We start from the raw sequence: 15,512 nt of genomic DNA on the forward strand, positions 1-15,512 counted from the left end.
TATCATTTTCCTCATTGAGCCATATAGCTACATATTAAAGTATTTCCTCTGAAATAATAACAAAACATAAGAAATGCTTCTAATCTAATCTCATGGAATACAAATAGTCTAAAAGTTATAAAATATAACACAAGTTAGTATTTTTAGCTTCAGTAAAGTGAAATTTCAAAAGTGAAAAAAATCCTAATCATTAAAAGATCTCTGTGATTTATCAAGTCAGTTAAAGGACACTGAAAATTTCAGTGCTTCTTCTTGATGTTAAATGCTGTCACATTTGTTTATCATGTGCTTAAGTCATGAAAAAGCTATGACATACTAAAATGTCTTATCATATTTTGCAGAGATATGAATTTATTTCCAAAACCTTCCTGAATTAGGTACTTTTAAATAAAGACTGAGGCTGTTTCACGCAAACTTTGAGTCAGTTTACAGTGAGACAAGGGAGATAAACATATTGCCACCTACTCCTGTAACACCTAGCCTAGGAGCGTAGCCATCTCAGAAACCTGCCCCCAGTTCATGTGCGCATGTCTGAGCCCACACGTGTGCCTGCATCCGAGAGAGGCAGTGGGAAGTGTGATAGTGCTCCCCGTCCTGCCAGATACTGAGACAATTTTTAACTTCAGGCTGAGTTTAACTCTTTCAAGCACTTTTCTTTTGTTTAACCTCAATTAAAACCAAAAAGAAGACTCTTCGTGGTGAAGGAAAAGGGGGTATTGGACACACACAACAAACCAAACCAAATGTGCTTCTGTTCCTAGGTGCTGGGGCTCAAAACCGTGCCTACCACACTGCAATTAATGTTTAGCACTAGCGTTAAATTCATTCCCATTTAGCTTCTCTTCTTTCCTTGGATGCTACTACACTGTAAGTAATATTGACTATTTGCATAGTATTCAAAGTTTTACATGACACGGTTATCATCCTCGCTGCAAGTTAACTGACAGACTGCCAAGCTACGTTGTTACTGTAATTAAGATGCAATTGATACACCTGTATTTCAAATGCTTTACACTGCATTCAGAAGCTAGGATCTGTATTTCCAGTACAATCTGTAATTCCTGTTAACTCTGCTACTCCATTTTACAGTATCTGCTTACATACCATGCTGGAACAGCACAGTCTTAAGCATTTACAAAATGCTTCAGGTTCACATGTTACTCTTTGAATGACTGCTTTAAATCTATAACGCAGCTTTTCATCAGGCTACGTACCCAGAAAGCAGATTTGTGACAATAGCATGACACTATGTTCTGGTTTTACTAAGGCAAAATAACATCAGATCCTGTAGCGAAAGAACCCACAGCTTTCAACATCAGATGAAAAATCTGCCCAGGTTATGTGTTAAGCCTAGGTACTGTCCTGTTATACAAAGCACAATAAAATTACTATAGCCCATAACAGCTTTCAACAATCCACAGATAGCTAATCATTGGTTAACAACGGAACATAGCAATGAAGTTTTAAGGAAAGGAAATATATGAACAAAAATAATTCTACCAAACCTTTCTTTTTAATTAGAGACTGTCTCTGCTTTGTGATTTACCTAGAAAACCAAATATAAAAAGGTGCAGCTTTTACTTTTGTCAGTCTGTATTTTCTATGTTGTTTGAAAACATCCATTAGCTAAATATATGCAGCAACAGAGTAGGCTCCTAGAAACTCTCTTAAACTGACGCAGCACTGCATTACCACCAAGATTGCACCATGTTCATCATACTGCTGATTAGACCAGTAAAATGAAAGCAATGTAATGGTTGTTCAGATAAGGTTTACACTCTTTACTGGAAGTTGCAGCCTGCTTTGCTGGTACAGTGAGGGTTTTCCAGGCTGCTGCCACGAGGGTGTTCCTCCTCCCCACGTTACCAGCCACGCAAGGAGGGGAGCGAGGCTCCGCGCAGCGCCGCGCACGGGGACTTCGAGCCCTGCCGCGCGGCTGACAGTGCCTTCTCGCAAAACTCCACGTGAGCGGCAGTGCGAGCGCGTTACGGCTGCACGGATGCTACCGCTAGAGACTCGGAGTTCTCGTCCGTAAACATGCAGCTCAGGCTACGATTGTGCCAAATTGCTTGCTGAAACCTCCAGCATGCCCAGACTTTGCCAAGTGTGATCTCAGTCGCGTTTTTCCATAGCAAAGGCTAGCAAACCTATTTCTAGACCACGTCCCATTTGACCCCTAGCCAAGCTAGCTATGAAATTTATGCAGAATACAATCTCTCCAGAGACGGAGCTCTGCTTACGATGGCAATAAGGACAGCGACTGGGATAGTAGGAATCGAAGGTAATTACTAATGCCTCACTAATAACTGGTTAAGTGGAGTAGATTAGAACAAGGCATCTTCCAAAGAAGTTAGAAAATCTGGTTAAGGTTCCTAATATCTAGTATAGCAAGAAGGGTAACATCATTTTCTCAGCCTCTATTTGTCTCAAAACAGAGTATCTGGAGGTCACGCAGAAGATGATAAAGGAAGGAATTATGATTAATATATAGCACAGGTTACTGCCCATACTTTCTACTCAAGATAGTTGTGGTAAACCATGTTAACCAATATCCTTAACACCTTTTATTTCATCCTACATGTCTAAGATATTCTACATGACAATCTACATGACAATTACATCTACAATGACAATGTTGGAAAGATGAAAACACACCACACTTGCGCCTACTCTCATAGAGCAGGAAGGCTTCCGCGCTGTAGACGGACATCAAGAGTACTGAAAGAGCAGCGTGATCTCTTTATCACACGAGTGACAGATGGGCTATAAGCAGCTAATCAGTGACATCAGAAAATCACCATAAAAGGGAGGAGGGGGCAGATGGATATAAGCAATATCAAACACCTTCCACCCTCAGGGTAGATCAGTCAATATAATGGTCACATTATATAGCTGATATACATCACAGAAGCAGTGAATAAAGGAACCGTTTTGAATGACATGCAGTACAGAAATAGCTGAACTAATTTTGAATGATATATCTAAAAAAAGCATTTTTTTTTTTACTTGCCATATCTGGATAATAAAAGATTTTATAGTTCTGAAGGATCATTAAAATAATAATTAACCTGCTAAAGGAACAGAAGCTTCTGCAGAACAGAGTATTTCACTGATAATTAAATTTACCTTTATAAATGCACAGCCAGTCCCATTGTCCGTAATAGTAAGCCCAAGCATATCCTCACTTTTAAGAGCTTCCACTTCTTTTCGTTGTCCTTTTACATGGGCAAATATGAAGTCTTCAAGGCCAATTTGTGCTCCTAAGAGCTTGTCCATATCAACTTTATGAGTGTTCAAAGTGCAAAACATGATCTGTACAGGAGAGAAACAAACAGATTATTATCTCAAAGTTGAATAACATATGAGGTTTCCTGAGCTTGATTAGCTGACAGGGAGATAGAAGGAGAGTAATTCTGGCTTCTTTGAAAGCTCCATAGCTGGAGCAATAACCATTCTCCTTCCCCAGCAGGTGCAGGAGAGGTGATATGCTCCATCCCCTCACATGATGGGAAATGTCAATAGCTCAAACTCTACAGATAAAAGACGGCAGGGAGTACAGGAAAAAAAGAAAGGTTTCAGCATGAACAGCCTCTCACAGCCCAGCAGAGGGAGGCCAGGTGGATCAGGAGCTCCGGCCATGGGCAGCTGGAACTGCCACTTTCACAGCGACCAGCAATAACTGACCCGGACCTCAGGGAAGTTCTCCTGGCCAAGACTTTGCAGGTGTCAGACTGGCATTAAGAATCCTTCAGCGGTCATTTTTGAGCACACAGTTCTTGTACAACCCAGCCAAGAGTCCTGCTGCAGCGGCTCCAGCAGAAGTGGCAGCACTGCCCTTCGCCCTCGCAGCGGCCACGTAGCGCGGTGCTCGGCTGGGCGCAGCCCTGTGTGAGAAACTGGAGACGCAGCAGCAGCAGCAACGGGCAGAGTAACTCTATAGCAGACCGCTGCCTTAACAGTACTCCTTCATGTTGTGTTAATGATGCATCTTAAGCACAAGATTTGAGACTTAGGAAAACGTGGACAAGAACGACACGTTTTGCTAACAAAAATATAAACGCTGGTTGCACATGTATATCAGCAACCAGAGTGAATCTCATTACAGCACTGCAAATCCCACATGGACTCAAAGATTGGGCTGAATAATATTGACACACCTGGTGACATACATTCAGATAAATGTAATCTTAATCAAACTGACTCAATATCAAAATTTTTTTTATATAAGAAGCAGCCTTTTTTTTGCATTACCAATATAAAGATATTTTGAAAAAAAAAAAAAAAAAAAAAAGAAAAAGCAACAGGAGAGTATTAACAAGAGGCGGCCGGCTGTAGCAACAAGAGGATATTTGCTGTTTCAGTCACATTATCTTTGCTTAATCATATTTCAACCTTCCAAGGAAACATAAATGCACATTCATTCTCCAAGTGAATGAAGATTCATGTACTGAAATAGGTCACAGTTTACAGAAAATGGCTACCTGACCCTTAAAGAAAGTGCTAATCCCAGTGAACAAGCTTTTTGTTTCCTTTTAAATGGTGCTAGACATCAAGATATTTTATTCTTACACATTTGGTCGCCCATAAAGTTTACACTTCGATCGTGTATCAGCCCTTTTGAGCTCTAATTTAGATTTCTTTAAATCATGAAGGATGAGTCATTGGAGCCAATCCAGCAGCAGCAGTGTCACCGCAGGAGCCAGTGCCTAACCTGTTACACAACGGGAAAGAAGTTTCTCAGAGCAACTCATGAAAAAGAAGAGGCACGAACCACCACGTTAAATGCAAGAAATAAAAAATGAGTACACGTAAGCCTATGACAAGAAAGGTGAATTAATTCAAAAGTCTGCAAAGCACACGTAAAGCTCGCATTAGGCATTTTGTTAATCCATGAAAAGAGGGGGAAAGAGAGAAGATAGTCTCCGAACTGAAGTGTTTTGAAGCAGCACTTTTGAAATCATTCTGAACAGAAACAAAAACACTTTTGGTTATCATTTCCAAAAACATGTAAAAATCTTGCTACTATTTCTTGCGGCCGGGGTGTGTGTGTGTGGGGGGGTTAGATGGATCTTAGCATATTATTTATTCTAAAAAGTATTTTACTGGAACAGCACCTCCTACCCAGCAATAGAAGCTCCCCCTTGGAGCGATAGGTTTGATTCAGTTGTGGAAAAAGCTCTTTGCTGCTTTTAGATGACTATTGCTGCAGAATTAATGGCAGTCAGAGGGAGCAAGCTGAAGAGGCACAACCATCTTCCACATCATCTTTCATCCACCTCCAGCTCCCCCGAGCTCCGACATCACTGGGACCGCTGCGAGATACAATCGCTGCGAGCAGCTTTGTGAGAAAAGGGGGTTCAAAGCAGAGGCACTGGGGGGTAGGAAGCACCCCGCACTGCCCCATGTGAGCTCAGAGCGCCTCATCTCCGACTGGCTCGTGGCGTTTCCTACCAATCTTCCTGCCCACCTAAAAAAAACCCATAAAAAATAACACAAAACCACCCTGTTGTCCTTCTCACAGCTGCAGGAGCTGCGAGGAGCCACGGCTGGTCTGAGGGCTGGGCAGGCCGCCCTCCTCTGCAGCCCCAAGAGAAACCAGGGAAATCAGTAAAATCTGCTTTGCCAAGGCACAGAGCTCCCCCGCAACCGTCTTCCGAGGGCAGCTGAACCCAAGGAGGAGGCAGCTCCCATCCCGCAGGCCCTCCGTGGTGGTCGCCGGAGCTGTGCACCCCATGGGCTGCTGGCGCATTGCGTTCTTCCCGCTGCAGCGGGACGCGCTCGGCTCCGGCGGCAGAGGAGACGGGCAGGGGGTAGGAAAGTAGCCGCCCCTGCATCTGCGGGACACGATTTTCCTCCCGGAGGCGCCTCGGACATCTGCTGCCCAGGAAACACCGCCGGGGGCAGCTCCGAAGAGGTGGCAGCAAGAGCTGCGCCAACACACGAGAGGCAGCGCGGAGTGGGAAGCGGGCCCGGCCCGGCCGAGAGACGACCCTCGAGGGCAGCAGGACACCATCCGGACCCCTCACCCCTCAACACGAGTTTCCTTTCCTTCTTCCAGCGTCACTCCATGACAGAGGGAAAACTGAAATTAAACGCTCACTAACCCATTCTGATGTATTCCAGGTCAAATGAGAGTAAAACACTACTCTTAATACATTTCACAGAGACCAGTTAAGTTTCCAAATTTTTCCAGAACTTTGACTCTATTTAACCATGGTTTGCTTTTTTTTTTTTAAACGAAGATTTAGTGATGTGGTGGTGGTTTTTTGTTTTTTAAAGTCCTATGGAAAAGGCTAATCGCTTATCTCGCCGCCCACCAAACCGCCACCGTGTCCTAATGCCTTCAGCAAAGAGAGTTGTAGCAACACCCATTGAACACACTTCAGCTTTAGTCTCTCAGGTAATGCAAAAATTTCAGCTAACCATCACTCCAACTGTAACGTCATCTAGAGAAATTCCAGCTGGTTTTAAGTAGAAATTTAAATTTTACTTTATAAATACTAATACTGAGGATTAGAGATTGTTTTTACCAAGAAGGTTTGATTCAAGCAGTTTACACAAAGGGCTTTATTTTTTAATGTATTGTATATAAATTTACACACAAATTTTTAGTTTTCTCTCAAGCTATATGACTTGGCCCATTCACAACTGTAGCTCAATTTTTTGTTCTTAAGGTGAACAACAAGCAGTATATTTTTATTTCTAAGCAGACATCAGTATCCTTCATCTGACCTTGTCGCACAGAGACAATCACTTAGTGACTACTTTCACACCTTTGAATGGATAAAATTGGCAACGCAGCAGAAATGTGATATTTGGAAACTCAATCCAGTTTCTCTTTTTAGACCTTCATCTGGATGGCATTCCCGCCACAGCCTGTACGTCTGCAGGGTTTTGTAAGTCAGTTCTGTGCTGCCCCTGAGCCTCAGAGCATCAGCCAGGCAAAAATAAATCTTAAATCATACTTTATCCTCTTTAGCAAGCAACTGGTTTTTTCTCAGAACAGATACACGCAAAGAGTAGAGTACTGAAGCTGTATCTACCCACGACAATATACAGTTACACCACGTATCGGTTACAGCTCAGCTTTATTTGTACATGACTAAGGAATGCCAATGCAAAAATAACATTTTTTGTCATAACTTTTACCTAAGTTTAACATTGGTACCTAAGCTTAAATACTTAAAAAATTCAACAGCAGCTACCATAGTACACTCTTCATCCACTCAAAATAAGGCTCAATATATTTTTAAATAGTAATTTTCTTACCAAGAAACAAAACAGGAAAAAAAAAAAAAAGATTTCATTGTGAAGTCTGCTCTCTCTCCCCACCCTCACCCTTCAGATACATTTGATCTTCAACTCAGCATACCAGTGCTGTGACATTTCATGCCAACTTTAGCGAGGTATTATAAATCATGGCTGTTACATCAGTCACCAAGTATCTAGGCTGCCTCTTTCACTGCGAGCGTTGTCTTGTACAGCACGCAGAGCGGCAGGAAATTCCAGTTGGCTGGGAGAGACCGGGGGCCTTATAAAATAGATTTCTCAGATAAGATTACTAATGGGGATTAGCTCCTGCATCAGTATTTTCAATGATAAGAGACTACATTAGCCAAGAAAAACAGAGTTACACTATGTGTTATATAAAGCAAGAGACTGTATTAGCCAAGAAAATCAGGGTTACACTATGTGTTATATAAAGTATATAGGATATATAATATGGTACTGCATGAAATTAGGCATACGTATTAATCATTCTCATCTTCCAAATTAAGCCTACATCTTAAGAACTCAAAAATAATTTGACTGATTGATGACATACTCAGGAGCTATTTAAAGTAATTTTTAATCAACAAATTTCAAACCACTTTACAAAAGAATCATAATCACTTTCTCTATTTAAGAAGTGGGGAAGAGGACTCTGCTACTGAGCAAGACAGAACATCTGCTGACACATTTCCCTATACATCTAGGTGGCATTATACAAAGACATCACACCAACACTTCCAGCTACTGTCGAGCATTTTCCAGCTGCCTTACTCACTTTTTCCTCCATGGGAAGAACAGGGGAGCTTGCCCAATGGCAGCAACCAGAAGAGAAAGCAACTCCTCCGAGCTCTAACATGCTCTCAGCCCTCTCTCAGCAACGCAACCCAAATACATTTGCAGTACTGTAAAACAAGCATTTGCTCATTTACTGCTCTTTTTTCACTCCAAGGGCAGAAAAATTGCAGTGCAAGTTCTTCAATATGGCTGAAAAGTGTTTGAGAAGCAGACCATTAACACAGCAAGCATCACACATATAACAAGGTATCAAATTTAAGCACCACTCAGGGCAACAGCAGTACTTTAAGTTTTCAAAGCAAGCAAACAATGGTTGCCACAACGTGGTGAGGAAAGGGTTCAGAGAGGGTATTAAGCTTATTCATTTGAAGTCTTCAATCTGTAGATGAGATCATGAACAATTTGTTTCCATGGATAAGCAGATACACTAAAACTCGAAGCACTTTTGTGCTAGAAATGAGGATTTCACAAGCTGACCCTTTTCTCTGACCTACTAAAATATGCTTCAGACTTTTTATTCAGACACCTGATTTGGGGCATACATTTTTCAGTACGCTGTTTCATAAAAGTTTAAGCCAGCCAGTTTTTAATCAAACCTTTTATGAGAGTTGGACGTGACACAGCTTCGTTGCCTGCTCCCTGTTGAGCAGGAGGCGGCCAGGCTCTCGGCACAGCAGCCCAGGCACAAGCCCAGCAGCTGAACTCTGTTGCCAGAAGAGGACCCCAAGGCAGCTGCCTTTCTGCTACTGGGACATCTCCCCTTTTCCTGCGTTTCCCCGTAGGATTCCCTATGAAGCAGAAATCCTTCCACCACGGAGGATAGCACAGCCTTCACGGGCTCAGCAGGCACACCCACCGAGCACCCAACTCGCCTTGCCAGCCCCAGCATGCTTCACCTTACAAAGCAAACAAAGTAATCAACAGAGCAAGTTATGAGTCCACAAACTAAAAGCCCATATACTACACCTTTGTAATTTACTATTTGCTTATCATCTGTTCAAGAAATTGCCCTACCACTGTCAAACTTTAATATCCACATTTCTAGTGCTGGATTAGCTGCTCTGAATACTTTAAATCCCTACTGTGTTCTCCCACAGGAACATACCACCAGCAAATGCTTGAATAAATCTACATTGTATTTTGGTCAATGCTTATTTATTCAGTTTATGATATGAGCTGCACTTGGCATTTCCACCCTCACAAGGAACCTAACATCCCCTGCCACATTTCCCTATAATCATGGTGGAATAGTAATCCTAAGTGGTCAAGACCATATGCAAATACATTTTCCAACTACCTTTCCTATTTTTATCCTTTATAGGAAGAATAGAGGAGACAGTTGTATTATTATGTCAGTAGGAAAATACACGTATTTGTGGATGGGTTATCTTGCTAGTCAAGGAATATTATCTATTTTATTTAGCACTCTGTTTCAGAAACCATGCTGAAGAAACCAAGTTAAACCCAAGAATAAAATGATCTCTCTCGAACAAGGCTCATATTAGCAGTATGTTGCCAGAAGCAGTTTCCTCCCCCTCCCTGTGGAAAGGGCGTTCTGTTTGGACCAGGAAAAAAAGAAATACTGGGTAAACAAGAGAGGTGGGCAGAAATACAGGCTAAATGTCAGATTCAAAAGGAATAACTGAGACATTTGGCATTCACCTAGAAAAATAGAAGCAGAAAACCTGGAAAAGAAAAGAAGAGCACTGGGAAAGCATCAGACCCCCCATGGTGACTGGGGTGGGATACCAAGCTGGCGCAGGCTGGCTCAGCATCTCCCCCCCCCAGAGCCAGCAGCCCACATCAGTCAGGTTGGCAAACACCAGACAAGCAAAAGATTTTCAGGACAGCATCCTCGGCAGCTCCCCAGACCATGCACTGGAGCCGAGGAGCACAGGAGTTCAGATCAGAATAGTCCAACTCAGGGAAAGTACATCAAAGCCCTTAACTCTGGCTTCCCACATTTAATGTCCCCTTCAAAGCTACACATGCCTTGTTCTGCCCTAAGACATCTCCCCACCTTGCCCTACCCCAAAGCCAGGTCTGCACAGAAGTGCATCACTCTGCACCAGTTCTCAGTGTCTATCCAACAAACGCTGTGTTTTGTACCAGCTTCCCTCGTCACTCTTGGCAGTCAACCGCGGATCCTGGAAAGGGATCTCCAGCAGAAGCTAAACCCAGCCGCTCCAGTGGGACATAATACGAAGAGGAAATGGGGGTGCTGTAATCCAGTGAGTCAAAAAAAGTGACAGATTACAACTATAACTCATCCTGAGCGCTGCCGAAACACTTAAGTAGGAACATATCCAAGAATTCACATCCTTGCCTACGCTGCAGTCGACTCCCATATCATGTTAAGCGAACTCGCTTCTGACATGGTTTGCCAAGTGCTCTCCACATTGAGCTCCCCCCTCACCCCCCTTCTGTTTTCCATCTTAGTCACTGCAGAGCAGATCTCTGCGATAATGCTCCTTTCCAAAGGCATTCGGGTTTCACGTTGCCCACAGGCTTCAGCATAGTTAGGTCACAGAAAGTTTCCCTGGCAGATAACACCTCCGAACGGCATTTGAGCACCTCAGTGTCTTGCAGTTTGCTGAGGTGTAACTTCAGGCATTATTCTTTACACCAGCTTGCCCAACAGCAGCTTTAATTAATAAATCATACCATTTAAGATGTCTACACTTCTCATTTCCAGCAAGCTCTGCTATTAACAAATCCATGCGTTTCATGGTATCCCAATCAGGAAGCTGGTCCATCCATCCATTAAAATGCAGCATAACAAAATCTTAGTGCTCTGGGCCATGAAGGAGTCACTCAGTCTTTCCATTTTTTAGTCACTATATTTGTCTCGATCCCTGTCAGATTTTCTACTGTATTACAAACACCACCTTTACTGTTAGGCACTCGGGTGTCTGTGAATCTCGCACGTTGCTCTTCTCCATTTTCTCACCCGCTAGTCTATCTCTATTCACGCACTAGAATTATTTATACTTCCAAATTATTCTAAGTGTAGTATTCTTCAGTTATAGGCATGTACTGAACTTCCAAGCTTTGGACTATTTTTGCTTCCCCAGCTTTGTAAAGCACTTGTAAAATTCCTTAGCATCTTAAACTGTGCCAATGAATCAACTATTCTTAAAAAAATGTGTATTTTTCTCCCATGTGACAACACACAAAAAAATGTGAACTTCCTCATCCTAAGTATGACTTGCAAAGGTGCACCAAAGTAAGGCTATTACAGAGTGTAAATGAATGCCCTGCCAATATGCTCAGAGCTAAAACACATCTACACAGCATCTTGCAGTATTTTCATTTGTTTCAAGTGTAAGTTTCTCATATAGGTAATATCATGTTTCTTTCTGAGCAAAGAAACATAACTTATTTATGCGGACAGAGTTAAACCATACCCTTTCCTTAGGCCAGACAGCTTCAGCACAAAACTGTTCCGAGATATGAAATATTTTACCATTTATATTGAGATGCTTTCCCAAATTATTACTTGCTATTCACTGATCTATTCTATTTCATCTTCTCTGTCAAAAATCCTGTTGCAAGACTCCCTGGTCCAGATTCATCCCTCACACTCTTACACCAGGAGGTCACTTTGATCGCTATTTTCATTTCATACAACTTAATAAGAAACCTTTACTCAAGAAATTCATTTGGCTTTAAAGAACAAGCTTGGTGCCTCCAGCACAAACTCTCCATCCCTTTTTTTAAACGAATAAATCAAAGTTTTAAAAATACAAGCAAGAGGGGGAGGGCACAGAGAGAGAGAAAAGAAGGAAGAGCCCACTTTCCAGGCCAGCACAAGGCCGGCGATCGATGGCCGTGACGTGCAGGGGCCCCCCGCTCTCACCTCGGGGGCCCCGCATTATCCCCGGCGCAGGGAAGCGGCAAGCGCACCAGTCATCCGACACAGAGTTTCCCGGTGAACGCTATTCCTTCCCAAGTCAGTGGAGCCACAGGATCAGTGGCGAGAGAGAGTTCAACAGTGAGATGCAGGAAAAGAAACTAAAACAGAAAAACGATCTGGCAATTATCGGGGCTTGAGAGTAAAAGGTATAACTGGGAACAGACCAGATAACAAAGAGAGAACAGAAGCTCTGTATGGAAAGAAAACAGAGAAGCAAAAGGTCAGAAAGCAGCTGAGAAGGTCTGGGACACAGGGGCACTGGCTGGCAAAGGTACTGGTAGTTCTTAATTACTTAATGCAACAGTGACTGGTTAAACTGTGTTCGCTGCTGCTGCCACTTTTATAATTCACTCTTTGAAGTGCTGCAAGGTCTAACCGCAGCAGTTGCTCAGAGCAAAGTCTATAGTAGTTTAAAGGAGCCAGCTTCGAATACAAAAATAAGTAAAAACCATATAACCAAACCACGATGAAACATTAGCGCTTTGTTTCAAATTGTCACTCAGAGGTTAAGGTTCACAGAACCACATAGGAAGAGCTTGATATGGCCACTGCCTTTTAACTAAGGGAAAACAATGCATTTACAAACACACGTGAATCGTAATCCAAACAAATGTTTAAACCCGGCTGAAAAGGATCAAAAAGGCAGCAGGGTTTAAAAAAAAAAAAAAAAAAAAAAAAAAAGTCCTATTCTAGCTTTAATGGGCCTCCCCTAGCAATAGTCTTTTTTGAAGTAACCATTTGCCAAAACAGGACATTTTTCAACTGCTCAATATCACATTCATTTGTAATTTTACTTTAAAAAAGGACAGATTTAAAGCATTATACCCTACTGCCACCATTCTGTATATTTACCCTCATGGATCCATTAATTTTTTAAACAGGAAAAAAATCACTGCGACCAATAATTCCTGCCCGGGAATTATTCCACCCACCATGACCTACACAGTTTGACCCCGCATTCAAGAGGTACTAAGTTGCATTAAACACGCAGTTAACGCTAGGTTAACTAAGATACTGGAGATACTTGAGTTTAAACGACTAATTTCTTTGCTGTATAAAAATTAAATTTATGCTTATATCCTTTTTTTTGTACGTGATGCTTCTTTCATTTCTAAGCATCTTTGGAAGCAGCAAGAGATTTGTTCCCCTCCTAAATGGAAAATAAGCCCCCAGAGGACCCCGCCGCCCGCCCCGCAGCGCCCCTGGCACCCACGCGCGGCGGGGCCGTACCTGCGCGGGGGGGATGCCGAAGGCCTCGGCGATCTGCGCGTAGAGCTGGCGGGCGCTGGCGAAGCCCTCCACGCGGCCCGTGGCGCTGCCGTGCGCCAGCTGCGCGTGGAAGCGCAGCCGCGCCGGCGGGGCCGACGCCGGGGCCGCGGCTGGCGGCGGCGGGGTGGCCGGGGCCGCGTCGCTCTCCACCAGCTTGGAGGTCTCCTTGGACTTGCCCCTCTTCTTGCTCCACAGCCCCAGCGGCATCTTCCGCGCCGCCGCCGCCGCCGGCTCCCCGCACCGGACTCTGCCCCCGGCGCCGCCCCGGCCGCGCCGCCGCCCCGGCCCCGGCCCCGCGCAGCCATGTCGCCGCCGCCGCCGCCAGGTGAGTCCCGGCGCCGGCCCCAAAGCCCGGCCGGAGGCGCCGAGCCGCCCCGCGGGGGGCGCCGGGCCCCAGCGCCGCTGCTGCCGGGCCGGGAGCCGCGGGGAAGGAGGCGCCCGGCACGGAGGCTCCTCGCATGGGCGAGTAACGCTCAAACGGCGCTGCCGTCCGCCAGGTGCCTCAGCACGGGGTTTGCCGGGGAAGCCGCGGGCGCTTCCCCCGGGACCGCGCCCGGAGCCTCGCCAAGGACTGCGCTGCAGCACAGCGTGATGTCTTTTCCACTTCTTCCCTAATGGCATATAATATAAACTACCTTCTGTAAGCTTTATATATACACCCACCTATGTCTTGTCCTAAACGTACACAAAACCAGCAAGAAGTTCACCCTCTTCTCACTCGCTTGTTCAGGAATTTTTAGATCCTACTCAGAACAAAGTAATAAATATTGATCAGAATAGGTTTATATCCAGGATATAAAAGAGAGTATACAAAGATTTCTGCCAGCTCTTTCTTATATTTACCAGTCATACATGGAGCACTTATAAACCTGCAAGGTTCAATAAAGCCGTAATCATGTAAGCAAAGTTTAAGAAGCTTCCTATCATCCTAGGCAACAATTTAGAAGTACTGACATTTAACACAAATATTTGGAAAAGCATGTTTTCTAACTTTTGGTAAGTTTAGAACATTTTCATCTCATTTAGAAAAATACATGCTATAAAATACTAAGTTAGACTTTTAGCTGCTACAAGAGACTTCTTCCTTGCTCCAGTATAGCTACACTCACCTCAGTGAATTACTCCATTTTCACGGCCAGGCTGAATCCAACTCAGGACATGCAGAGGGGAAGTTTCACACAGCAGCATCCAGGGCTTGCACGGGAATCTAGCACAAAGCTGTAGAGAGAAGCAGCTTTGCCTTACCACATCTTCCAACACTGAGACCTAGCACTGGGAAAACAGGAGTCATACCACAGGGGCAAAGAGAAGGGGATGATCAGGAGGCAGAAGTTCTTGGTGTGCCTCATCAGACTACCTAGCACACCTCAGAAAATACGTGCACACTTTGTGTTGAATCCTTTTCCAGAGGAATAAATACCAGCCTTGATGCTGTTTATTTGAGCACCCAGCAAGTCACTCCTCCTCTTGTCATTTCAGTCCTTATACAGACATAGGCACACCAATTAATATACATTTCTCTACCTCAATAGATCAAGCTTAAACTCTGTTCACGTGGGGAAAATAGTTACACCATTTGGATTTTCGTCGTTCCAAAATTTACTTGGATTTAACTGAATACTCAGAAATGCCCATCTTATCTGTTCTTATCTAAGAAAACTGGATTCAAAACTGAGGTATTCATGACCAGTAATTCCCACCAATTAAGATGAACAAACTTACCATCAGAGTTTGATACTTGAATTACCTGCCCAGTTTGAAACCAGAAAGCATGAACTCCAACTTTGCAAGGTTTTTTCCCCTATTACTGTTTCCTAAAATGAAGCTTCTACAATCCTATTGAGGAGGGCAAGAAAATGTGGTCACTGCTGGGGAACCTTAAAAACTTTGAGAAAGCAAAATGGCCATAGAGGTTAGAACTGGCCAGTATCAGAGGTTTGTCCCAATGCAGCAGAAGGGATGCCGGTATTAAGGATGGAATAGATCAGCTATCATAGGCACATAGCTTTGCCTATGGAAAGAACTGTAGTTTATTTCTTGTCTCTGTAAGATGTCCATCAATTCATTCCTTATCTTCTGAAAAGATAATTGAAAGTGTTAAAAAAGAGAACGGTAAATGTTACGATTGTTATTGAAAGTGTTAACAATACAGTTAAATGAATGTAAAACCAGTCACGTTTTCTTATACTGACATACACAGGTTGTGCAGATTTATTTCACAAGTTTATGAACATTGAACAGTAGCCCTAATCTATGCATC

At 43.5% G+C, this 15,512-nt stretch overlaps 1 protein-coding gene across 1 annotated transcript in view; it reads right to left on the bottom strand.

Annotated features, from left to right (window-relative positions):
* Positions 1-13,490, bottom strand: part of GIPC2 (GIPC PDZ domain containing family member 2) — a 29,850-nt gene extending 16,360 nt beyond the window's left edge. The window contains exons 1-2 of the mRNA XM_064516053.1: positions 13,214-13,490; positions 3,127-3,312 (exon numbers count right to left, since the gene is read on the bottom strand). Coding sequence (XP_064372123.1) covers positions 3,127-3,312; positions 13,214-13,459 — 432 coding nt within the window. The 5' untranslated portion in view covers positions 13,460-13,490. The remainder of the gene's footprint in view (positions 1-3,126; positions 3,313-13,213) is intronic.
* Between the last annotated feature and the right edge of the window lie 2,022 nt (positions 13,491-15,512).

Source organism: Dromaius novaehollandiae, chromosome 8 (assembly GCF_036370855.1).
Source record: "Dromaius novaehollandiae isolate bDroNov1 chromosome 8, bDroNov1.hap1, whole genome shotgun sequence".
Classification (NCBI taxonomy): Eukaryota; Metazoa; Chordata; class Aves; order Casuariiformes; family Dromaiidae; genus Dromaius; species Dromaius novaehollandiae.